Raw genomic sequence first — 24,809 nt, forward strand, 5'->3', positions numbered from 1 at the left:
TTCACAGGGAAAACTGAGGCAAGAACGACCTGAAGCTTCATCACTGACCAGAAACCTAACAAAAACTGGCCATGAATGGGCCAACTGGATCATTCCTCCACCCCAACAGGGCCAGAAACAGAACTCCACTTGAGCACTGCCTCACTACCACTAAATTGCTCCTCCATTGCATCAACCTGTAAGTGGACTTTTGATGCTGCTTTCAGCATTTTCACCTCTACATGCTGTGAAATGGAGTAGAAACACACCAGTTAAACCATCAACAGACCAAAGCACACTAAAGCAAGGGTGGAGGTGTCCAAAGGATGCCACAACAGTTCAGAATTCGCCATTTGGAAGGTGACACCAATAACAAACCCCACTGCCCTGATCCAAGGCATTCCCAGTCACGCTTCCTCCTTCAGCGCACAAAGAGCGAGAGGATCTGAGGAGCAAGAAAGAATCCAACACTCTATGACCAATTACTATCAGCTACTGCAGCAATCAGAGAGAGACCCTAAATCCCTACGAGTATTCCCTCCCATGCTTGTATTCCAGATCACACTCATCCTGACAGCACAATGCTGGAGCCACCAGAAAGCAGAGGTTGCCATGCAGCATGGCAGTGAGCAGGGCATGGCCAGGAGGCCTGTGAACAGCACGCATCCATCATTGATGGCTGAAGAAATACTTCCCAGCAACTTAGGAATTCTGTGCCTGTATCCACACAGCAACCAGTGCCCATTGGCCTTGCCTGGAAAAGCTCATGGCAGTGCAGTTTGTCCGACTGCTGTCCCATGAATTCATCCTCTCAAAGTATTCAAAGAGAAAGAAAGGAGGACTTTTGGTCAATAACTCTGACAAAGCCATTATCCTCACAGTATTAAATGGGGAGATAAGAACTTGAGGGCTTGGCACAAATCATATTAGTTCAATTCTCAAATCCGGGTAATGCTTCTTTCCAAAGCATTAATTTCATTTATTCTATTTGCTCTCCCTCTGTCCTGATAACACAGGAGCACATGGCCCCTAAATGAGATCCTCCTCTTTTCCAAGTTCTAATCCTCCCTTTCTAGAGTAGTAATGAGATGTCTTCGCTTAATCGTATTTATTAACCCCCCCCCCAGCTCCAGCTTTTATCCAGCCCCATTCCACATTGATTTGTCTCCAAAGCCATCAGGCAGCGAGTCACCAGCTCCAAGAGGCCTGTGATGCATCTGCTGCACGTGCTGCTCAGCCTGCAGAGGTTACAAAGGCAGGAGGAGAAGAAAGAGCAGCTTTGCTTGCAAAGTTTCCTTTGTTGGGAAGAAGACAGGGGAATAAAAGGAAAGCCAAAAGAAGTGAGAAATTGAGAGGTTTTGATTAATTGGAAATGAAAAAGGCAAGATTCCTGGTGCTGGGGAGAGGGGAGGCCATTCACAACACAGGGAAGCAATGAAATAACCTGACTGTGGCAACTTGGGAAGTTCCTTGTGATAGAACTAAGGCTTTCAAGGAAGCTGTATTAATCCTTGGGCATTTCACATGGGACTCAAGGCACACTCCGGGCATTAGCTGAACACCCCAGGCCCTGCTGGGAAACACTGTCCACATAATCCTTGTTGTGCTGGAAGTACCTAAGGCATTCAATTATTCAGAGTCCAGTCAGCACCCTAAGCCTGCACAAACAAGCACTGCAGCTCTAATAGCAATTGGGGAGGGCTGCTCTGCAGCAGCTCCGCATCCACGTGAGTCAGTGGCCTCTGGCTAAGCAAAAGCCATAGGCAAGGTGAATGCTGCCCTGTTTGTACTCACAGAGCTGGTTTGCTGCTTAAACTAAAACTTTAAGGAGTTTTACTCAAAACTTATCTGGAAGCCAAGTCCTTGTTCAAAGGCAGGAAAATCCCAGGGAGATCACGACAAAAACGTGGAACAGGACATAGCTACTTAACTCCAAATCCCTCTTGTAACAAATGAGCCACTTCAAGAATAAACCAAACCAACACATAAACCACCAAAACAACAACAGGTTTTAACCTGCACTTTACCCCATAAACAAGGAAGTACTTGGCCCTGGAAGCAGAGGGCAGGTTCCCTACCAAAGGTTAGCTCTGGCCACACTCTCTTCAGGAGTGAACATTATATGATGAGACAGCGGCAGCGCTTCAGAGCAACACTGCCAATAGTAAAAGTCGGAGAATGGAGCTCATGATTAAATGACAAGTGCTGTGCAGCACAATCAAAATGAACTAAGTCCAAAATGCAGCCATGGTATCCTGGATTTATGGTCTGCAAATGGGGAGGTTAAAGGAGAACATCGCAGCACCACCGGAGACAACTGTACAGGAGAAAGCTACACATCACCAAGCTGTTGAGGTGTTCAGGGCACAGCTCAAGATCTTACTGCAAATATCAAATAAGGAAATTAATAAAGCAAACCTTTCTAGTTGAATTTAGCATGGTCTTCAGTCCTCACTAAACCAAGCACTGCTAGAAGCAAATTACTCAGTTCTTTGTTTCCTGGGAGTTACCCCATTTTTTAATGGCTTCCCCATTAAGGGACAACAACCATCACCTGGGAATTGCTCCCTTTAAGTAGCTAATTTCCAATGCCATCTGCACCTGGACCAGCACTAGGTTCCTAGAGTTCCATTACTATATCCTACCTGAAAGAGAAGAATGACGAATGACACAGAAGAGATGAAAGAGTAGCTCACACCATTATCTGCCCCAGATGCTAGGGCTAAAAAGCAGAACAACCAAGAAACACACTCAAGCCTTATTCAAAATGAAGGTAGAAAACAACACTGGAAGACAAAGGACAGATAAGATTTGAGTACAATTGAGTCAATACACCAAGGTGACCATGCCCAAAAGGAAACCACAGCTGAGATAAAGCAGGACTGATAGAGATCCCAATAATCTGAAAGGCTGACAGGAACAGCTTGTGCTTAGGAAGGCATCAGGCAGCCAACAGACAATGGCTTTGACCCTATCTCTGCAAGGACAGGCCAGACTATTCCATTTTTAAGGATCCTGAATTTATGACTGATCAAGAGGTAGTTTAAGAGCAATAAAATTTAACAGTTTCTCATTCTTGCATCACGTCCTGGGTTAACACTCCATGGTCACTGTTTGTCTTTTATGGGTTACGCAAGGAGAAGCTGATGAGATCTTTGCAGAGCATCAAGTATGCAGTATCTGGGTACGTGACACTGCAGGGTTAAAAGCTAACTCAGGTAATAGAAGAGGCTTTGTGTGTTAGCAGCTAGGTTCCCATTCCTTTTAGAGGACTTCACAAGCATTGCCTGACTGCCAGTCACAGCTCTCCAGGGTTACTCCACACCTCACTGCAGGAGGACAGAGCTCTGCTACTAAGCCAGGCCACGTCTTTAAATGGGACAATAAATCCATCAGCTTCTCCCTCCCTCCTTTACCAAAGTCCATTAACTGCATTCATAAAGATAATATTCTCTTTCTAGTGGAGAGTTAATGCTGCATCTGCTGACCCACATGTCCTATGCAGAGAATGCAGTCAGCTGCCTCAGGCATCACTATCCCAGAGCTCAGCAATCCTCCACCTTCCCGTGGCCAGGGTACAGGCTGCCAAGAGGGAATTTCCCACAATGCAGCAGCCCTGCCCAGGCTGTATCCAGAACAGGTTCAGAGACTCCCAATCCAACTACACACAAACATTATCAGGGAGTCAAAAAGCACCAATGGGTCCAAACCTGCAAACCAATGCATGGGGGGCAATTTCAGGACTGTAAATTCAGGACAATGTCCTGAGGTTGAAAACACAGCCTCTTGCTGAAGAAGCCTCCAAGCCCCAGAACAGAAGCTGCAAGTGTAATACAGGTGGGAAATACATACAGAGAAAACATCCTCAAAGGACTCTTCATTTAAATCGAGTGCATGCAACAGATCAGGAGGATGGAAGAACACAACAAAGACCAGCAAGAAGCCTGTCCTCTCCCTAAGCCATCCTTTCAGTACGTACCAGGCACAGAGAATCAGTCCAGTTCTCTCAATAAAGTTCCAACATTCCAGTCTAAATGGGGGACATTTGATCTCACTGTAGCAAGCAGAGTCCCACCTCCATGTCACACCCCAACACCTCACACCACTGCAGGTCAGTGAAGTGGCAGCTCCAGCAAGACTCTGCCTTGTTTACAGGCAGAACACCACTGCCACAGTAGCGTAAGGACTTAAAACAACATCAAGTACTATCATGTGCACATTAAGCACCAACTACAAGCCAGCAGTCACTGCTCATGCCTTTCCCTGCAAGCTTGGCCTTAGCATCACTGCGTGACATGCTGCAAGTGTAGCCTGCCAGCTACACTGTAAGCCAGACGTGAAGTGATGAATGGAATGAGGAGGTGATGAGTGTTCCAGCACAAATCAAAGCTTCTAAGCTTATCACCCAAGTGACACGTAACAAATCTGCTCAAGCAGAGATACTTTAGCCTGTCCTGTATGGAAACATACAGGGGGTTTTGTTACTCACCATCTGGGCTACTCTCTGCCTCTCTTCACGAGCATTGGCCCTCTCCCGCTGAAGGGCAGCACTGGCTGCTTCCTTCTCTCTTTTGGCCAGCCGGAGCAGCTCCTCCTGGACCAGCGCCTGCTCTTGCTCGTACCTGTATGAGCACCAAAGCGAACAGAGACAAGGTGATCAGGAGGCTTCTGGCAACAGGGTCATGGCTTAGCTTGTGTAATGCAAGCCTTGGAAATCCCATATGCAAAGAGAGATTGACGGAGTGCTTCACTGCACTCACGGAGTGCCAGGGGTCACCCTATAGCCAGGCAGAACTTCCTTGCTGTGATCTGTGTCCCTTACCCCCTGGGTGCACCTCTGAGAGCGCTGCCTCTACTTTACTGTTTTAGGGAGTGGAAAACAACAATTAGGTCCCACTTTTTCACCAAACTAAGCCAATGCAGCTCCCTCAGCCTCTCTTCTCCCGTGCCTCCAGCTTGCCAAGGTCCTTAGACATCCAGTGCAGGAAAAGGAGGAGGAACAATCAGAGACATAAGATGGATCTGATTGTTGTAGGTGTAAACTGGATTAAATCTATTACCATGTTTGAGATTCCAAAACCCCTAAGGCATGTATCACATACAGACTCCTTCACTTGTCCCACAAAAGGCAGCTGTACTCAAGTTCATGTTGTACTAGCCTTGCAATGCACATCACACACAAGTTTCCAACAGTTACCAACGCATTACATTGGTCCTCCCTGTTTCTCCAAACACCACCCAGTTGCCCCCAGCTCCCCTGACTGCTCTTTTTGGCTAAGAGATGGCTTCCCTAGAAAACCTGTGTTCCATGGCCCATAACTGAAAAAGGCTTCAAAGGAGATTTACTGGCATTAACACGTACACTCCTTGTGCTGGGACTGAGGCAAAACAGAGAGCAAAAGGAGTTGAACTGTTGCTCAAGAGCTTCATCTTACCTCCTATGCAGTTCCTGCTTTGCAGCAGAAGCATCCTGATCAAAGTCACTTGCCACTGGTGGCTGGGTTCCTGGAAAGGACAGAAACCTGTGAGAGCCGTAGTACAAAACACAGCCCTTCATCGCATCCTAAAGGGTTTGATGAGGATTTCATAGGTAAGGGTTATCCCAGCGAGAGAAAACACCTGGAAAAGTCTCTAGAAAATATAAGTTTGCATTCCAAACCAAAGAGGCACTGACAGCACTGTCTTCACCAGGCACATTGTGCAAGACATGCTACAGAAGCTTCTAGGTAAGGAGGTTAACTCCTCAAACCCTGGTTTATACTGAAGCATAAGCATGGCTTCAGACCGACTTTCCATTTCCATTTTCCATTTCTCCAGGACGTCATCCCCTTGACCTCCTGCTTTCCTCGTCATCACAAGGGATCCCACAAGCGGATATGAGCTGGGTCCATAAGACCCAGCTTCAGGAAAGATGTAGGCTACCAGCAAACAAAAAGCAACAGCCTGGTTCCCCTACTTCAGGTTACTCTGGATGCCTCAAACAAACCCACACTGATAACCTATTAACAAAGTGTATTCCAGAGCCAAGAGAAATCAGTTTTCTGACCTGTAGAGACAAGTTTAGAAACCAAGCTCTCCTGTCCCGCTTGCCAAGCTGTGCTCAGACAGCCCATCCTTCCCTGGGAGCTTCTTTCCAAGAACTGTACTGCTGTATTACCCATCCACAAGACACTCCTGGGCATGCAGTGGAGACGAGGCAGCTTGCCAGGAACGAAAGATTAAATACATAAGTTCTGCCTTGTTTACTGCAGGGCCTGCAGGGACAGGCCAAGGGGAATGGCTTTAACCTGCCTGAGGGGAGACTGAACTGAGCTCTTAGGCAGAAGCTCTTCCCTGTGAGGGTGCTGAGGCGCTGGCACAGGGTGCCCAGAGAAGCTGTGGCTGCCCCATCCCTGGCAGTGTTCAAGGCCAGGTTGGACAGAGGGGCTTGGAGCAGCTGCTCCAGTGGAAGGGGTCCCTGCCCATGGCAGGGGTTGGAGCTGGAGGAGCTTTAAGGCCCCTTCAACCCAAACCAGGCTGGGATGCTGTGATTGTGTAAATGCTACAAACAGCCCCATCCTGACTGTCCTGGGTTCAGCAGCAGCAGTCATTTTTCCCCTTCTTAGTAACTGGTGCAGTGCTGTGGTTTTGACTTTCAGCCTGGGAACAGCGCTGATAACACCGATGGTTTTAGTTGTTGCTCTGTCATGTTTACTCTGACCAAGGACTTTGTGAGTCTCATGCTCTGCCAGAGAGGAGGGGAAGCTGGGAGGAAGCAGAGACAGGACACCTGACCCAAACTAGCCAAAGAGGTATTCCATACCATAGCACGTCATGCCCCGTATACAGACTGGGGGCAGTTACCCAGAAGGGCTAGATCACTGCTCGGTTGGGCTGGGTATCAGTCGGCAGGTGGTGGGCGGTTGTATTCTCTTCCCTTGTCAGTTCCCTTATCATTATCATTATTGGTGGTAGCAGCAGTGGTTTGTGTTATACCTTAGTTACTGGACTGCTCTTGTCTCAACCCCTGGGAGATACATTCCCTCATTTCTTCTCCCCATCCCTCCAGGAGCTGGGGCAGAAAGAAGGGGGCAGTGAGTGAGCAGCTGCGTGGTTTCTGAGGGACAGGCTGGGTTAAACCACGACAGTGTCGCAGGGACTGACAATACCTGCGGGGTTCTCCTGTGCTGCTGCCGGTGGCTGAGCTGCGGCACGGGGCAGTCTCTGGACGTCCCTTTTGCTCTGCGGGGATTCCTTCATCCTGTTCACTACATCCTCAGAGAGCTGAAACGTACAAGCACGGGAACAAAACCAACCAGGGCCGCTCAGTGTGTGCCTATTTCACCACCATAGCTTGGTTCCCATGCTCCGGCTTTGCCACTTACCCCATTTCAACACCACGGTCCCTCCAATCCGCGGAAGGATGGGATAGGACAACCCATTGGAAGATGGGATGGTGACTTCCCATTTTATCCCTCCTAGAAACACCCCTGAGCCCCACAGGCGCTTACGGCCCTGCTTGGTCACACATTGCTGTGCTCGCCCGGGCTCTTGCTGTCATTACCAAGGGCAGAGATGCCTGCTTCTGGATGCCCTGAGCCAGGCAATGCCTTCAGCATCAAGCACAAGGGGTCATGAAGCCGTGAGCAGGGAACGAGGGTTGGGAGCGGCTCGAAACGGGAGATAAAGGGCCGGAAAGGGCTGGTGTGTCCCTGCCCATGCACTCAGCCCCTTCCCATCGCTCCCATTCATCCATCCCCCCAGCCCGCTCCCGTGTCCCCTTCCCCGCAGGGCCGCCCCGCTCACCCTGATGCCCTGCAGCACCCGCACTTGCTGCCGCTCGTCCAGCCCGAAGGACACCTTCCTGCTCTCGCTGCTCTCGCTGCCCCCCATCACCCCAGGGCGGCCCCCCCCACACCGCGCTGCCGTTGCAACCGGCGCCTCTCCCCTTGCGCACCTGCCAACATTCCCGCACCCCATTGGCGGCCGGCTCCGGGGCGGCCAATAGTGCGGCGCGGTGCTGGCGGCGAGCCGCGGGGCACGCTGGGGGGTGTAGGCCGCCGGCTGCCGGTGCTGGGCGCGGTGGGACGCGGCCATGGCCGGGCTCCCGCATGGGGCTCCGGAGGGGGCATTGCCCCACGGACGGGGCTCAGCACGGAGATCCTATGGGGCAGCAGCACTGCCCGCAGGCGGAGCTGCTCCTCCGCGGCCAGCAGGACCCTGGCACCTCTGCCGGAGCGAGCAACCGCAGTTGTCAGTGTGAGCCTCCACGGGACAGTGAGTACCCTATGGCAGAACTGCTGCCAGACATGCCCAAGAACAGCACCAGGAGTCAAAGGCTTCACTGACACTTAGCCCATTCTCCAGAGCCATCTGCTGATCCATCCCTGACCCAAGGACATCGTTATTCCATTCTCATCTGCCCTATTTGTTCACAGATGTAAAAACCAAACCTCCAAGTTTGCTGTTCTGCATAATCCAGAGCATTTGACAAAGCACACATGGCCATTTATGCCAAACTTAATTTTATTTATTTTACAAACAAAAATATACATTTATTCTGTATTTTCTCTCTTCCCCCCCTCCTCACACATAACACACTTCTGCTCAAGGACCATGCTGAAGATGGCCAAAAGCATTCTCTATAGATATATACACAAACACACAAGAGGAAGGTCAGCCCATGACCTAGTGCAGAAGCTCCTCAGCAGCAGAGCACGGGGCCTGCGGGGGTACCAGAGCCCTGCCTGCAGAGGACAGGATGGATGCGCTGCCCACTCAGCTGGGTGATGCCTCAGCACTGGTGAAGGGTGAACTCACAACCTGCTCCTCACAACCCCAAGGAGGGCAGGGCTGTCCCCGAGGGTGCTGAGCCAGCAGAACCTCCTTGGCATGGAGACGCAGTCACTCCTTCATTCCTCAACTGCTCTGAGCCCTTCGCATCTCTCAGCTCTGGTGAAGGCCCCTCTGTTGCAGGGGAGCTGTGCAGGTTCCTAACAGCAGCTTGGGCTCAGCACTGAGCAGCAGCAGGAGGAGAACGCAGGCACCATGTCACCCATCCATGGCAAAGCAGGCAAGTGGGGCTCAGGCCGATGCACAGCAAGCGACAACAGGAGGAGCAGCACAGCCACTTCTGTGACTTGGCCAGGTGCTTGTGCAGCCCTTCCATAGTCACTGCATGGAGGGGAACCGTGACAGGCTGCTCCGCTACAAGAGACAATTCAGCTCGCACAAACTGAAGCCTTTTAGCCTCAAAAAGGAACTGAAAAGAACATAATAAAGGGGTGGTTGTTTTCAAGGTGCCAGTGCAGGGCAAAGTCCACAGGCAGGACAGAGGCTGTGCTGCTCATGAACAAAAACAAGTAAGCAAAGGGCCTGCATAGTTTTAGCAACCAATATGGACTTCGTGTTCTTGCTCCACACCTTTGCTTCCCTATAGCAGAAACACCAGGCAGCAAATGCTTTCCTCTACCTGCTCACAACCCAAATGAACACCTCCACACTGCAGCCTGCATGGTGATACCCAGAAACTGGTACCCAAGTGCTCTGCAGAACAGCAGTGAGTTGGCCAAGAGATGCACAGGGTCCCCAAACACTTCAAATCCCTCTTTCTACCATCTCTAATGGAAGAGTTGCTATTGCTTAGAGCTGATCTCCACCTACCTGAGGGATGCAGGTAGGAAAGCACCCCACAGCTAGAGGAATATACGTCTTCACCCCTGAAGAGCACAAATCGGCCTGATGCAGCTTCCAGCTGAAACAGTCCCTGCCTTGGAACACAGTGTCCTGAAACTGTGTGCCAGACAGCTCAGACAACAGCAGTCCCTTTTCCCGCATGGAAGAGGTGAGAAGAAGTTCCAGATAGTATTTAAATGAACCACACTCCACATGCACAGAAGTATTTTCAACACTATCAAGCCATAAAGCCTATCAGGCCAGCAGAAGTCTGGGGATCTGAACCGCAACACAAGGGATGGAGAAACATCCATCTCCCACTTGCCTCCCAACTTAGAACAGCAGCCAGCTCCATTCTAGCACATCTGTGGTGTCTGAGAGCTTCCAGTCACTCGACACTGACAGCTTGGACTCATCATGGGCTCTGCTCTGCCTCAAGCACCTGAACACCTCCAGAGCCTTCATCTGCAGAGTCAGCCTCCTCCTCCACAGCACTCTCCAGGGCCCTGCCAGAGCCGTGAAGCAGGGCACAGATGGGAAATGCACTTTCCTCCCTGGTTTCAGTCTTGAAACTCAGCCTGCTCCAGTGGTGTTACTCACATCCCCCTGTGAGCTCAGCTGCACACTGGTGCAGCCTCCATCAACTGGCTCACAGCTCATTCAGCTCAGCTACACAGCAGCACTGTCAGTCCTGCCTCTCTACTGCTCAGTCAGTTCACACCATGCTGCAAGTTACCAGCCCCACAGGATGCTCCCAGGGCAAAGAACAGTTCACTCCTCTCCTTGCCACCCAGAACACTCCTTTTAACCCCTAGCAACTGCAGTTCATGACTTCCATCAGCACTGGCTGAAGGCAGAGGTGAGCCCAGCTTCCCTCAGACACTATCCCCTCTGTTGCATCATGACCAGACTCAGGCAACCACGCTACCTGGAACAGCCCAGGAAGACTATCTTCAATTCCAACCACCAAACTCTTTCTACATATGTACAATACAGCAGTGAAATCAACACCCTCATCCCTAAACACCAATTCCCCAGACAAGTGCTTTCAGTCACTGAAAGGAAGAGGAGCCAGTCAGGCCTTGTCTTCTGAGTCACATTCACATCTGGAACATGGAGGATCAGGAAGGTTCAGTGTTTATAGATTTATGAACAAAACTGTTCTACATTGTCCTCAAGTAGCAACAGTAAATGTTCTTCCCAGCAGGATTTGGGCTGCCAGCTGAGTTCCACAATAGGTTTTGGAAATCCTAAGAAAGAGAGGAAAGCCATGGCAGATAGCCAAGGATAGGTTTCCAATGAACATCCCAATGGCTGTGGTGTGAGGGTGTCAGGAAGGAGAGGGATGAGGCAGCCCTGCTCAGGCATTGATGGCTTTCCAGCGGTCACTGTCTATGCTGTTGACGCTGCCCACGTGGTAGGGCAGAGAGGCCATGTCATCCATGTAGGCTGCCGTGTCGATCTGAGTGCTCGAATAGAAGCCAGAATCCAGCCCCTCCTTCTTGGCAACAGCATAAGGGTGAGGAAGGTGCACATCCACATCGTCTGGTTCATCCACCTGACACTTGTAGGAGAAAAGGATCTTCGGTTCAGACCTGTGGTGATAAAGATTTAAAACACTTGCTCAAGCAATGGAGCATCACAGCAATGTAGTACCACAATGTAGTATCACAGCCACTTATCAACTGACAGCAGCACTAAGAAACTGCGTATTCAGACCCTAAAAGCCTCTTCACACTACTTTTCAGTCCTGAAATACACCTAGCAGTGTATTTCACTGGGCAGAGTAACTGCCATGAAGTGATGCTAAAGGTAACTTTGGGTTAAGTCACTTAAGAGAACTAAAACTGGCAGAATCCCAACTCCATGTGGGAAAGGTGATCTCATCTCCAGGAGTCCTGAATTACTGACACCAACAGAATAGGAATTCTGTGGCCATCACATCCCAACTTCCACCTGTGTGCACTGGGAAAACCAAAATACAAGACAGGGATACTGTGGATCTGCAGCTTCCATCTCTAACTCCAGACACCTTTCCCTTCTGGTTTCAAAAAGGAGCAGAGGCACATTTGGATATGACAGGAGTACTGCATGTGTTAGTTATTGTAAAGCCTGCCGTGTCTTGTTCCTGGACAACAAAAGCTAAAGCGACACTATACTACTTGGGTTTTCCTACCAAGCTGCAGCTCCTCCAGTGGCCACACAGCGGCAGCCGCGAGCCACGAATCGCACTCCCGAGGGCTTTAAGTGGTGATCCCCGGGCTCATCGCAGAGGATTCCTCCATCAGTTACCGAACCCCCCAGAGCCTTCCTACAAACCTAACCCCAAACCCACCCCGAAGAACATTCAACCTGCCGGGACTCAGTCTCTCACTATACGTTTAGTTAACTTCTGTGTGTGCTAAACAGGATGCAGACACTGAAGAAGTATTTGAAGTATAGCATCAGCTCCATTTTGCATATAAAGGAGTCTTGGATAGATGCAAACAGCCCTGGGTCACATAGGAAAAGCTTCAAAGCCAGAAATTCAACACTGGTTCCCTAAGGTCCCTTCCCTATTTCAGCCACTGCCTTTTATTCTACAGATGGGGAGAACCTGAGTGCAACACAATGAAATGTCAATACACCCCCTCTGAACTCCTGGTCCTGGCTACTCACCCAAAGAAGCCTTTCAGGAATGCCACGTAGATGAGAGGCGCAAAGAAGCTGAAGTAAAGGAACGTGGTGGCATCAACACAGCTGTCAACAGCAAAAGGGAACATGAAGGAATTTAGCACACACGCACAATACGGCTGAGTAACAACAGTCACATCCCCCAGTTTCCTTCTGCAGTATCCAAGGAGGGGACAGGGAAAGTCTTGTGCTCAGTAGCTTCAGATTGATGCAGAGTAACAGACATTGCCATAGGTGTGTGTCACTGCTTCCAGACACTTGGAGGGAACCATGCCAAGACCCAAGGTCTGGCCAAGAGCAGCCTCAGAGCTCCCAATTCTGACTCAGCAGTGACAGGGATCCCTGCAGAGCCACACTCCAGGTTTGAACAAAGAGGTCCCCATGCTGTTCCTAGCAGTCAGGCCATTTCCCCTCTTATTACCTGCAAAACACCAGCCAATGGCCAGGCATCAGTGGATTCAAACTATTACTTTCACCACTTCAAGACCATGCAGCTCCATAGACCTGAGCTTCCTCACCACTTCCAGGTCTTTTGGCACAAAAGTGATCCAACAGCTTTACCCTTTCTTAGGAGCACAGCACAGGTTTGTTTTCCTGGGTGAGGCAGCACTGAAAGACACTCACACACAACACAAGAAGCCAGGCTGCAGAGCTGCTCCCCAGCGTACGTACCACAGTCCTTCTATGATATCCACACAGAGCAGGGCACTGCCCAGGCCCTGCACCAGGTTCAGCAGTGCCAGGATTCCAGCATAGACATAAAAACTCCTCCTGGCTGTGGGGAAACATGGACACAGATGAAACTCAGCCTCATAAGCACCAGCCCAGAGCAAATCTGTTTGATGGAGACAGCATACCCAGCAGAAGGGTCTAACTTATCTAAGAACCCCTGAAGAACTAAGAGTGCATCTTCCTGCCCCACGCTGGCAGGACTGATGGAGGTATAGTGGGCTAAACCATACCCTGCCCTGCATGAATACACACACCAGGTGGGTTTTGAAAACACATGGTCGTGGCAATACATACAAAGATTCTGGAGTCAAGCATCTGGAACCAGTGTGAGCCACGTAACTGAGTGTAAGAAAAGCCCAATACCCCAGAGCTGCACCACAAGCTGTGCCCTTCAATGCACAGCACTCACAAAGCTGCTCAGGAGAGCTGGATAGGAGCACACCAGGCCCAGGACCTGCTGCTCGTGGCATGTGCCACATTCCCCTCACTTGGGGTACCACACAGATCCTGACACTACTTAAAAGAACAGCCCAATGCAAACATCTGAGTAACAGCTTCTCCCCCACTCAAGGGCTGCAGATACTCTGCAACAAAGAGAAACCAGAGAAGCTTCTTAATAAAGCAAATGCCCAGATGAAAATTGCTAAGCAGCTCCAATGAGCTTTTCTTTCCCTGGGGATGACCAACATGTACTCATTAACTTCACACACACAGTTCAAAAGAAGCTGTTATTAAGGAGCCATTTCTTCCCAGCTCTCTGCAGATAATGTATCTACATTACATCTGTATCATTAGCTGAGTAGTAAATCTTGTTTTCTTTATGTAATTGTTTAGCTACTGAAGTAGCAAAGTAATTGCTCTCCAAAGGGCACAACATGCTGTTTTCCCAGGGATAACTTAGCAGTCCTTAGCCATGTACCTGTACCCCAGGACAGTGGGCTGTATCTGCAGTGCAGCCACATGAAGGAACCTCTTACTCCCACCTATGCTTTATCCTTGCTCTGCCTCCACCTATCCTATGGAACACACCACAGTCACTTACAGGGTAAGGAAATCCGGTCTTTCAGAGGAGTCTTTGGAAGAATCACCACCAAGGAATAGACCTGTTGACACAAAGAGTAAGTGTTCCACTGCTGCTTGGCAGCTGAACTCAGTAATCTTTGTAGGCATGGTGTGTGGTGTCACACATACTATGAATGCCTCAGGACAGAGGCACACATCCCTGATACTAAACCCAGTGCACATATGAAGGCCCCAGACCTCAGCCCCATCAGCACCTAAAGGCTGGTCCCTGAGAAACAAGGGGTGAAGAACATTGCTTCCGTTGGAATCCACCTGCCACAGTGTATCCCACTCCCACCACACCTTTTCTGCTTCAGCTTCCCTGCCAGGTGGACAGCACCGATGCTGCAGTGCATCCACAGTGCTAAGGCTGCCTTACACACAAATCATCCTCCCTGTCTACACAGAACATATAAGGGAGCTATCAAAGTGCTTAACTCATGCCCAGTACTTACCAGAAAGAAGAAGCAGGAACTGGCGAGCCAGAAGTGTCTCCCTCCATGGCCATAGATGTTGAAGTCCTCTGCTGAGAGGTGGGCATCAGGGTACAGGATTTCCAGGGTGCCCTAGGAAAGAAGCGGCACCAACATGATCCTGCTGCTGGCAGCACCCTCACTACAGCGGGTGTCTGGACAAGGGAGAAGCTCAGACAAGAGCTGTTCCTGCCCCCAAGACCCAGCTATTGCCCTGCTTAGAGCAAATCAAGCTCACACTGGAAGAGAGGAAGAAACTGAAGGCACAAAGTGAGGGGGGGGGGAAGTGGCAGAAACCTGCATCTGTATGAAAGTAACATCAATGATATTCCAGAACAGAGACTGAATGAAGGGATAAGGATGCAAGCAGCTGTCTGACACACACAGAGCTCCATTTCCATCTCTAAAGTAGACCCTTTCTGCTGAAGCATCCAGAATCTAAAAGCCCACACATAAAAGTCTCATTCATTTCATTGCTTAAAGAATGGTATGAACAGAAGCTACCACACAGACAGTGGAGAGGGAAAAGTGCTTGTAAACACCCAGATATAGCTCCAGCACTTGATATTTCTGAGGCTCCTCAGCTTTGTCATGTGGTAATGATCAGCTCAGTGCCTCCATAAGCAGGAGCCTGGTCACAGAACAAAGATCTGTGTGTTATCCTGGTGCTGCCCCAAGCACAGAGACACAGGGCTGACCACTTAAACACCGAGGAGGAGAATAACTCCAGACACACACTGCATTGTTCAGAGATGGAGACACAGCTGATGAATGGAGCTCACAAGCCAGCTGCCAGTCTGAAGGGCAGCAAGAGCTCTCAGCTCTCAAATGTCAGAGACAAGAGGCTCATTGCACTGCCCTTGCCTGGCAAGCACCTCAGGTCTCTCCATCTCCTTATCCTGACACTTGAGGCTGGTGTCAGAACTTGTGGCTCAGGTATGAAAGCCTCTCACTCCCCTTTCAAGAGTCACCAAATCCATCTAAACCTCATCTCAGTTCTTCACCTTGGCTGAGCCATTCATGCCATAAAGGAGAGAGAGGCTGGTGTTCACTCTCTGGGATCCTCACACACTGCCAAAGCATCCAGTCTTCCCACAGAACCTCATCTTAAGATCAAAGCTGCCACTTTCCAGATAGGAGTCCTGCAGGTAATTGCCTAACCCCCAGCAAAGCCTAACTCTTCTGCTCCCATGTACCCACCTGGGTGACAGAATAAGCCAGGGACAGCACTGTAGTGATTGCCAGAACACGTTTCACACTGGACTTGCTCTCCAGGTGACCTGGAATTAAGCAATACAGGAGTGACTCAGGAGGTGATCCCAGCCCTGGTCAAAATCAGTCCTCTCCAAAAGCAATAGGGGAAAACATTTGTATTTCCAGAGGCCTTCGAGGGCAGGTTAAAGCTCACTTAACCACTCAGACCACCAAAGGAACCTCCTTAAATGAAATGGGGTTGAAGTAAGGACCAGACTGTTGACCTCTGCACAAGTCTTCTTCCCCTAAGCTGTCTCCATCACATGCATGCAGGACAAGCAAAGCACAAGCCCTGAAAGCACACAAGCCATAGATCTCCAAATGCAATCAGCTTTCAACCATTTATAACAAACTCATCAATGTGTCCTGTGTCTTTACCCTAGACCTCCTTCCCTTCATAGGATCAGCATCCTCCAAACTCACAGATGCAGACAGAAAGAGAATAGGAAACATTCAAAGCACTCAAAACCCTCCTGGCACTTACCAAAGGCAAGACCTAGAATCACCACACTCAATTCAATCGCCAGAAGGAAGAACCTTGTGATCTCCCACAGGATCTGAGGGATAACAGAAACCAGACAAGCATGATTAGATGGAGCCAGGGTTGGAAGTGAATACAGCAAAACTGTGCTCCCTGCTCCAGGAGATGACAGGCTCTGAACGGAACCAACAGCATGCCTGCAGAGAATAAGTGGCCATGGTTTGCCACACTTGAGGATCTGTCACTTGTCATGCATGTGTTCCTGCTGCTCTGCTCCCAAGGAGCACAAACCCATGAGCACTTCAGATGTGTAACAGTGAACACGGCTGGTTCTTAACAGCAGCAGACTCTGCAGTAATGCCTGAACAAACTCAGTATCCTGCACTCCTCCAAAGCTTCTGGTCCCCACATTTAAGCACATTCAACTCTAAAGCCCTCCCACTTCCAGCTTGTCTTTTCCATTCCCAGGTTTTATTTGGCAAGCTAAGAAACCAGCAGGTGAGGCAGCTTTCCAGGTAGTCATGCAATAAATCACTGCCAAGCCTAGAACAAGAACCCAGATTCCAGCTTATTAATGCTTTGCCCATAAACACTGAAAGGCACCTCTTGAAGACACACAATAGTTTAAGAGGTATTTAAGAGGTATTTTAATGTCAGTAAATGCACCGTGTGTGTATATGTATGAGAGAGAAAACCAACCAAATGTAATAGATGTGACAGAACATGTGCTTACAGGAAAACCTGAGTCTGTGTCTTAGTGCACAACTCCCAGCACAGCGCATTCGGTAGCAGGACCAGAGCTGAAGGAAAGCACTTTCCCACCTCTCCTCCATTATTCAAGTCCTGCATCTCCATCCCCTCCACAGAGGTGAATGAAAATGGTGCCAACATCCAGCTGCTCACATCAAGCAGTGCATGACAGTGCTCTGTCAGGTAACAGGAAAGGGAAAAGCAGAACCACCACACATCCCTGAGAACAAAGCCAGGAGACCTGGACTCTGTGGCTCTTCTTCCCCTAACAGCTCAGGAGCTATGGAGTTCTTTGGTTTAGGTAATATTCTGCTATACGTCAAGTGAGTACAGAGGAACAGCATATACAAGGCTATTTCCTGTTTGCAGAAGGTTCACCCTGTGCTCAGTGCTACAAGGGCTTTCAGATATCGGTTTCAAAAGGGAATTTGGGTTTATTTGCTTTCAATACAAAAGAATTCAATCTTTTCCATAGAGCCACTCGAACACTGCAGTAACAAAGGGGAGGTCTTTGCTCTTGCAAAGCAGAGTCATTCCAGCCCTGCAACAGGAAAGTTTTGCTGCTGTTATTTGTGTACCTATTTTAGGAAGACCATTGTTTTACAGCCCTGGATGCTGTGATCATTTAGATACAGCTATCACAACAGGATTCCATGGTACACATAGCTGAGTACTGCAAAAACACACATCCCTCTTGAATGCACATAAAGGGAAGCTGTAACAGATTGCTGTGCTCAGAGCTGCACTAAGCACAGCCTCTAAAATCAGTGCTGTACCTACCTTATCAGCAACTGTGGCAGCATCAGAGGCACTCACAGTCATGGAGACAACAGCACGGGCAATGCCAACTAAAGCTACCACAAATACCTACACAGAGAGATACCAAAAGTGAGCTCCCATCGAAAGGCACATATGCAGTAGTGATCAGAAATCCCTTAGGAATTGTTTTCAGGCCAGCTTTCCAGTGTCCTAAGGCTTTCCTGTAGCAGATTAATTTGCCAAAGATGCCTCAGGCCTGTTAGATGGAGGAGAACTGGCTTAGAATTTAGGAAAGAACAAATCTCCTCAATGTCAGATTAAATACCTCTGAGGCCTCATCCACTCCTTACAACAGCATCTTTACAGGCAGTCTTCCCACCCTTCAGTCCATGGGCAGGGGAGATGAACCAAACCCACATCCCTTTGAATGATAAGATCAAGTGCCTGGTGTGACTGTATAAACCAGTCTCATCAGATAACAGAAGCCACTCAACACCAAGTCCCACACTTCAGATCTGTGATAAAGCTCAAACCTGTGGTTCCCTCACTCACCACTGACAGTGCTCAGGAATGCAGAGTTAAACATCACTTGCAGCCACCAGCTTCAATCCATCTCACGCTGCTGCTCAGTGCAGAGATACCCAGCGCAGCTTAGGCACCATTTAAGCATGACAGCATGGGGCTCAGCCAGGCTAATTTACCAACCCCTGTGCTGGCACAGCCACAGGATGCAATAAAGAGCTCAGTTGGATGTATCTCCCCTCTGCTGAGCAGAAAGCAGAGTTTCCAGATCAGACTCCAAGTCATAAGCTAATTCTAATGAGGAGGGTACAAGGCAGCGGAATCTATTAAAGAATGAAGAGTTCAAGCTTATTCTAAGGTGGTTAGAGAATGTAAATGACCAGTAAGTCACCTAGAGTGAATATTTCTTCCTCAGAGGAAGAAGAAGAAATGGGGTGGAAAACTCTGGGGCAAAACACAGCCAAAACAGAAGGGTCCCTGAATATAATGGTGATGTAGAACAGCAACAGCTCACAGGAGGGGAAAACACACCCTTTTGGCTTCCTCTCTTAAGTAGGTACTCTTCCCAATCTATTAACATGGCTTTAATCACTGACTCCACAAGAAAGCATTCCTTTAAGACAGGACAAACAGCCATCTGAAAGGAAATCCCCACAGAACACACTTCCACCTCGTTTCCCAGTAACATACTCCAGAAGGTCAAACTGAACAGAAGTGTTTTCCTCTCAGGCTGTGTGCTGGTGTTGGCTGGGACACAGTAGCTGATATGGGGCTGTGGTTTGGATTTGTGCTGAAAACGGTGTTGATCACACAGGGATGTTGTTGTTATTGCCAAGCCTTACACAGGGCCAAGGGCTTTTTTGCTCCACACCCCACCAGTGAGGCTGGGGGGACACAAGCATTTGAGGGAGACACAGCCAGGAGAGCTGACCCCAACTGACCCAAGGGATATTCCAGACCATATGGCATCATACTTGGCATGTAAAGCTGGAAGAGGAAGGAGAAATGTCTGGAGTGATGGTGTTGGTCTTCCCAAGTCACCATTACACATGTCAGAGCCCTGCTCTCCTGGGGATGGCTGAACAGGCCTGTGACAGGAAGTGCTGAAGGAATTCCATGTTTTGCTTTACCCATTAAACCGTCTTTATCTCAACCCACAAGTTTTCTCCCTTTTACCCTATCCCACCATGAAGGGTAAAAGTGTGTGGTGCTGGGGCTGAGCTGTCTTCTGGGGTTAAACCAGGGTGGGCTGTTCCTTCACTTCCTGCTTCTCTGTTTTGAAACAGCAGCAGCATCAAGTCAGTGCACTTGTTACTTCCCTTTGGTTTATTGCTGTAATACTAAACAGGGACACTTCTTAAAGTGCTGAAGAGCACAAGTGCATTATGCTACACACTGAAACAAACCAGGATCTCAAAAAGCACCTATGACAGAGCTTCTGAATGGTGTTCTTAACAGCTTCACACTTGCCATTTTCCAGTGTTTCACTTGTACTGCCTTAGTGTGAAACTGGTTTTGTGTCACTTGCTATGTAGTGCAAGATACTAGAGTGTAAGATACTAGATTCCAAGACAATAAAGCAACAAATAATAAAGAGGGAAAACAAAAATCACCACAGAACAAAATCCACTCCAATCCAGCAGATATGGGCCCAGAATCTGTGCCTATTTGTGTAGCACACTTTCACCTTCAGCTACAACAGGCTTTGTCTCTGCAGGAGCTGGCCTGGGCTCTCTCTCCACCGGTTCAGTGACACTATCCATGAGTGGTGACAATACCCCCTCACTCCTCAGTTCTAAAGCACAGAGAGGTACTCACTAGGATGTAGAATGTAGTGAAGATGGGGCTGGAAGTGACCCGGATTTTGGCTCTGGCAGAGGGCAGCTTCCAGAGAAGGAACATAAAGAAAAGCACATTGGGCACCAGGAGCAGCAGATCCCAGTAGCGGACTCTGCAAAAGGTAAATAAAACAGGGGTTTTTCCTGCTCTGCAGCAGGCAGGAGGGAAGGGACCAGCCCCAGCCCCTGCCCAACAAACCCCAAGAACAAAGCTCTTTCCTTTGGCCCCATTTCCTCTATCTCACCTGGACTTCCCGATGTCCTCATAGAGCAACAACAGGCACTTATGCGGCACAGTGATGTTGGTGTCATTGGTTGGCTGTGTTGTTGTTGGGGACAAGCTTGTCACGTTATCCAGGGCTGTCACCAAGGCAGTCGAATGGGTGATGTTGTCAGACACGGAGAATCTCAGAGGCATCATGGACTGGAACATCCTGCCTTCCTTCTGGCCCAGGTCAAACACAGCACAAGGCAACCACAGCAGAGACAAAAAGGAACATTACATCAGTTGAGTCAGACGTAGAAGACCCATCCCTGCCATTAGGCCCCTGCACAACTGCTTCCTGCTTGTTACAGCAGGTTATCATCATCACAGACACTCTTGCACAATGAAATGCCACCTGCCCTGACTCTGCACACAGCATTAGGGTAGACAGCACCAACATGCTATCCTGTATTGCAGTAACCAACACCTTCCAACTAGCACCATACCATATTGGAGTAAATTGTGTGACTTGGAGTTTTGGCATATTCATAGGACAAAGAAATCAAGACTCAGCAGCAACACATGGGATCATCAGATGAGACGGCAACCCTGCTGCACCACAGCATTCGTTATCATTCTAGCTCCCAAGATCAGGAAGTTAGAGTCTGTTATTTGACTGCAGCTATTACCCAAAACCTCTTGCTTCTAGGTCCCTTCCAGCCCAAACCAGGCTGTGATTCTCCAGCTTCTTTCCATCCACCAGTCTCAACTGCACTGCCCTTCTCAGCACAGAGCACCAGCCGCACTGGTGGTTCATGAACCCAGAAGCAGACACAGACCTATCTAATGAGCCAAAGCCACAGGCAGCAGGGAGCTCTGCCCAGGGTCAGCGAGTTACTGTGCCTGCCCTACTTAAAACCCTCAGGAAGATGGCAGGACAAAATTTCCCATGATGAAACCTCTCTGTACTGCCTTCCCTGAGAGCACAGTCAGGTCTTTTCCACCATCTCTCCATCCCGCAGGCCCTGAACTGCTGCAATATTAACCGTCCCTTCAGAAGGCAAAGGGAAGCTCTGCTCTGCCATCCACAAAATTCCATGTGCTCCATGCCCGTGTCAGCAGCTTTGGCACAAACCCCAGCAGCAGTTTATCCTCTGTTGGTTCTGCGGTAGCCTTGGAAGTGGACTATGGCACAGAGTACATTAGATCAGGATGCAGCATACGCTCAGGGCCTGACCTGATTCTCCTTGCTAAGCTCCTGATCCAAGGTATCACCTTGTGCAAATCCTCTCCTCACCCTAAAGCAGCAACCTCACCGTTAAGGCACTTGGCTGCTACAAGCTCAACACCAGCAGAAGGCCCTGCCACCCCTCCTGGCATTCCCTAAAGAGGTGCTCACGGACACACAAATAAACTCCATGAGCTGGCATGCCAGAGGGGCACATTGACCGGGAGAGCACTCCGTGTGCCGCAGCTAATCCAGGATCCCTCAGAACAGCTCTCCCTGTTTGACTTCAGCCCTGGCAGGACCTGGCAGCCCCAGGGCCAGCACTCACAAGGTGTTTCCCTGCAAGGTCCTGGCTGAGTCACAGGCTGGAAAGGCTCAGCATTGCCCCGTGTCAGCTTTCAGAGCTCCGGAGCACCTTGCCCACAGGCCTTCAGCCACAGGATCCCCTTTTCTGCAGAGGCTGAGACTCCTCCTGGTTCCTCTGAGGGCCAAGGGATCATCCCACCTCAACCAACAAATACTGCCTTGGCTCATCCATGCCGGCAAGCACTCACTGAGCTGGGATTCTTCTTTTGTGTCTGCCATATGCTGTGCTGCACAAGCGATGTCACATTAAACACACAGGCCTGGAAAGGTCAACTTTGTGCCAAAAAATCCTAGCGGAAAGTCCAGGAGGCAACCTTGACATTCCAGACTTGGCTCCAGAAGTGTCCTCCCTTCCTCCCAGCTTCTCCCTTTGAACTGACACTGTTTGAGAGTGATTTTTGGTTAGTAACTTCAAAAGACCTCACAGAACATGGGCAGAATAACACCAGCAACTGCAACCCTTCACACCTCCTAACAACTCTTCCTGCACAAACAATTCCATCTGCCTGTCAGGCTGAAAAGAGTTTGAGGATACAGCTGTGAGAATTACATGGGAATAACAACTTCCTTATAAAAGGAACAAGCAGGCTCCACTCTTTTCCTCTAGAAGCCACCGCTATTGCACTGCAGCAGGGAGCTGCTGATAAAGAGAGGACTTGGCCGCATGGAACAGAGCTCCACTCATAAGGTTCCAAAGGGCAAAGCAGAATCAGACTTACCTCAGCCAGGCTGCTCGCTACAGCCGGGTGCTGGGGTCCTGCTCTTCCTCCCAAGCTGGAGGAGACAGAACACCCAGGGGGATAAGACAGGGCAGCAAAGCCATCAGCCAGGCAGCGCGATGCCCCTGCTTCCCAACAGCTAAGCCCTACAGCAAAGACGTGAGGAACTGTCCTGTTCCTGCGGAAACCACCAGCAAAACCTCTCAGCAGCAAGAGCAGGAAGGGATGGGAAGGATCCAGGAAGGCCTTATCACCCCCAGCAGCGCCTCACTGTCCACAGCCCTGCCCTGTTCAAAATTAACCCTGTCAGCTGAGCATAGCGAAGGCATCACTCACCTCAGTGTGCACCGCAGCCAGCCCAGCCTGCAGGGGTCAAACCACCCCAGCCACGTGAGGAAACCACTGCCACAGTCATGGTCTCTGTTTCCCAAAGAGGGCAGCTCAGTTCCCCATAAACCAGAATCACAGAACAGTTTGGGCTGAAGGAACCTTAAAGCTCATCCAGCTCAACCCCTGCCATGGGCAGGGACCCCTTCCACTGGAGCAGCTGCTCCAAGCCCCTGTGTCCAACCTGGCCTTGAACACTGCCAGGGATGGGGCAGCCACAGCTTCTCTGGGCACCCTGTGCCAGCGCCTCAGCACCCTCACAGGGAAGAGCTTCTGCCTAAGAGCTCATCTCAGTCTCCCCTTGGGCAGGTTAAAGCCATTCCCCTTGACCTGTCCCTGCAGGCCCTTGTCCAAAGCCTCTCTCCAGGCTTCCCGCAGCCACTTTAGGCACTGCAGCTGACCCTTGCTTGTGGGATGTTGTTTCTCAATTCACTCCACTGTAACCGTACCAGAGCTCAGTGAGGCTCGGGGCTCACACCAATTTGTGCACTCAAAGCCCAGCCACATGAAGGGAGTTAAACACTGCCAGGTTGCCATTCAAAAACACGAGATTTCTTCCCTTCAGAAGACAGCACCAGCAACCCCTGCAAGCACAGATCCTAGCAAGGGTAAGGCTGCTCCTTAAATCCATACCAGGCCCCTGCTTAAATACACCTGTTACTGCAGTGAGTTAAACCCCAACACAAGACACGACAACCGCAAACCGCTTTAAGCTTTTCCTTTTTAACCCTCACTGTTGGTCACAACAGTTGTGCTTCACATTCCACCTCCGCACTCACAAGCCGGGGGGATTCCAGACCTCCCCTTCTCCAAGCTTCATCCTCGCAGCCCATTTTGAACTCAAAGTAGCCGCAACGCTAAACCCAACCCGAACTAAGCCCCAGAAGTAGGGGCCATAACCCAACCCCCTCGGTATTACCCAGACCATGGGCCCAGAGCCCAGGACCTCCCCAGTTCGCAGGTCTCTGTCAGAAATGAGCATCCTGAAGGGTGCTGCTGGTTTGGGTTTGGCTCCTGAAGGCGGCGGCTGAAGCACAGCGCCAGCCTTTGGTCACTTCACCCCCGCTGGCAAGCCCGCACCGCCGGGTTCGGGTTTAAAGGCCGCCCATGGACCGGGGAGCAATGAAAGCCTCCGGTTACCTCCTGCTCGGCAGACAGCGGTGCCTGCGGGCCCTGCTGCCACAGGAGGGCTCCCGGCTGCCATTAACACCGCTCGGGGCCGGCTGAAGCGCCTGCATGGGGCAGAACCCAGCGGGCTCCGCGGGCTGGCACCGAACCCGCTTCACCTCACGGGCCAGGGCCGCCACCAGGCCGCGCCACCGGGACAGCCCCCCCCGGCCCCCGGTGCCCCCGGTCCGCGGTGCCCCGACCGCCCCCCTCCCCGTGCCCCCGCTCCGCTCGTACCCCACGGGCCCCCGCCGCCGGCAGCGCTCAGTCGCGGGGCCGCAGCGCAGCCACACCAGGCCCCGGCCCCGCCGCTCCCCACAGCTAGGGAGCGTCGCTAAAGAGCGGCTGAAGCCGAGCGCCGCACGGCCGGAGCGGAGCGGCTGCCCCCTTCCGGCTGGGTTCAGCAGCGCCTATTGAGAGAGGATCCCTGAGGGAGGCGACGGTGGGGCCAATCCGAGCCCTGAGCGGAGGACGCGCTGTTAAAGAGGCACAAAGAAATAGCGGCGTGAGCCAATGGGAAGCTGCGGGAGGCGGGACCTGAGCAGAGGGCTCGCCCTGCG

General features: G+C 50.5%; 2 protein-coding genes across 6 annotated transcripts in view; both read right to left on the bottom strand.

The window, feature by feature from the left end:
- CHCHD6 (coiled-coil-helix-coiled-coil-helix domain containing 6) overlaps positions 1 to 7,888 on the bottom strand; it is a 105,263-nt gene extending 97,375 nt beyond the window's left edge. For both annotated transcript variants that reach the window (XM_034066217.1, XM_034066216.1), the window contains exons 1-4: positions 7,765 to 7,888; positions 7,128 to 7,242; positions 5,415 to 5,484; positions 4,469 to 4,601 (exon numbers count right to left, since the gene is read on the bottom strand). In XM_034066217.1, coding sequence (XP_033922108.1) covers positions 4,469 to 4,601; positions 5,415 to 5,484; positions 7,128 to 7,242; positions 7,765 to 7,851 — 405 coding nt within the window. In that variant the 5' untranslated portion in view covers positions 7,852 to 7,888. The remainder of the gene's footprint in view (positions 1 to 4,468; positions 4,602 to 5,414; positions 5,485 to 7,127; positions 7,243 to 7,764) is intronic.
- Positions 7,889 to 8,471: 583 nt separating this feature from the next.
- On the bottom strand, positions 8,472 to 24,602 carry TPRA1 (transmembrane protein adipocyte associated 1). 4 transcript variants are annotated; one of them, XM_034066328.1, is made up of 11 exons: positions 24,487 to 24,602; positions 20,423 to 20,619; positions 20,158 to 20,290; positions 17,839 to 17,925; positions 16,312 to 16,384; positions 15,774 to 15,853; positions 14,556 to 14,666; positions 14,081 to 14,141; positions 12,979 to 13,081; positions 12,292 to 12,372; positions 8,472 to 11,228 (listed from the first exon to the last, which is right to left on the bottom strand). In XM_034066328.1, the coding sequence occupies exons 2-11, from the start codon at positions 20,608 to 20,610 to the stop codon at positions 10,994 to 10,996; spliced, it is 1,152 nt and encodes a 383-aa protein (XP_033922219.1). In that variant the 5' UTR covers positions 20,611 to 20,619; positions 24,487 to 24,602; the 3' UTR covers positions 8,472 to 10,993. The 4 variants fall into 4 exon arrangements, with proteins under 4 accessions (XP_033922219.1, XP_033922217.1, XP_033922216.1 ...); XM_034066326.1 differs by having other exon boundaries at positions 20,423 to 20,622; positions 24,487 to 24,598; XM_034066325.1 differs by lacking the exon at positions 24,487 to 24,602 and adding an exon at positions 24,002 to 24,025 and having other exon boundaries at positions 20,423 to 20,622.
- Positions 24,603 to 24,809: the final 207 nt, after the last annotated feature.

Source organism: Melopsittacus undulatus, chromosome 9 (genome assembly GCF_012275295.1).
Source record: "Melopsittacus undulatus isolate bMelUnd1 chromosome 9, bMelUnd1.mat.Z, whole genome shotgun sequence".
In the NCBI taxonomy this organism is placed as follows: domain Eukaryota; kingdom Metazoa; phylum Chordata; class Aves; order Psittaciformes; family Psittaculidae; genus Melopsittacus; species Melopsittacus undulatus.

Coding starts and splice junctions, on each gene's coding strand:
- TPRA1 (XM_034066325.1), bottom strand. Junction 15,854..16,311: donor GATTCTAGGTCTTGCCTTTG/GTAAGTGCCAGG, acceptor GCTTAATTCCAG/GTCACCTGGAGAGCAAGTCC. Junction 14,667..15,773: donor TGGCTTATTCTGTCACCCAG/GTGGGTACATGG, acceptor CTTCTTTCCTAG/GGCACCCTGGAAATCCTGTA.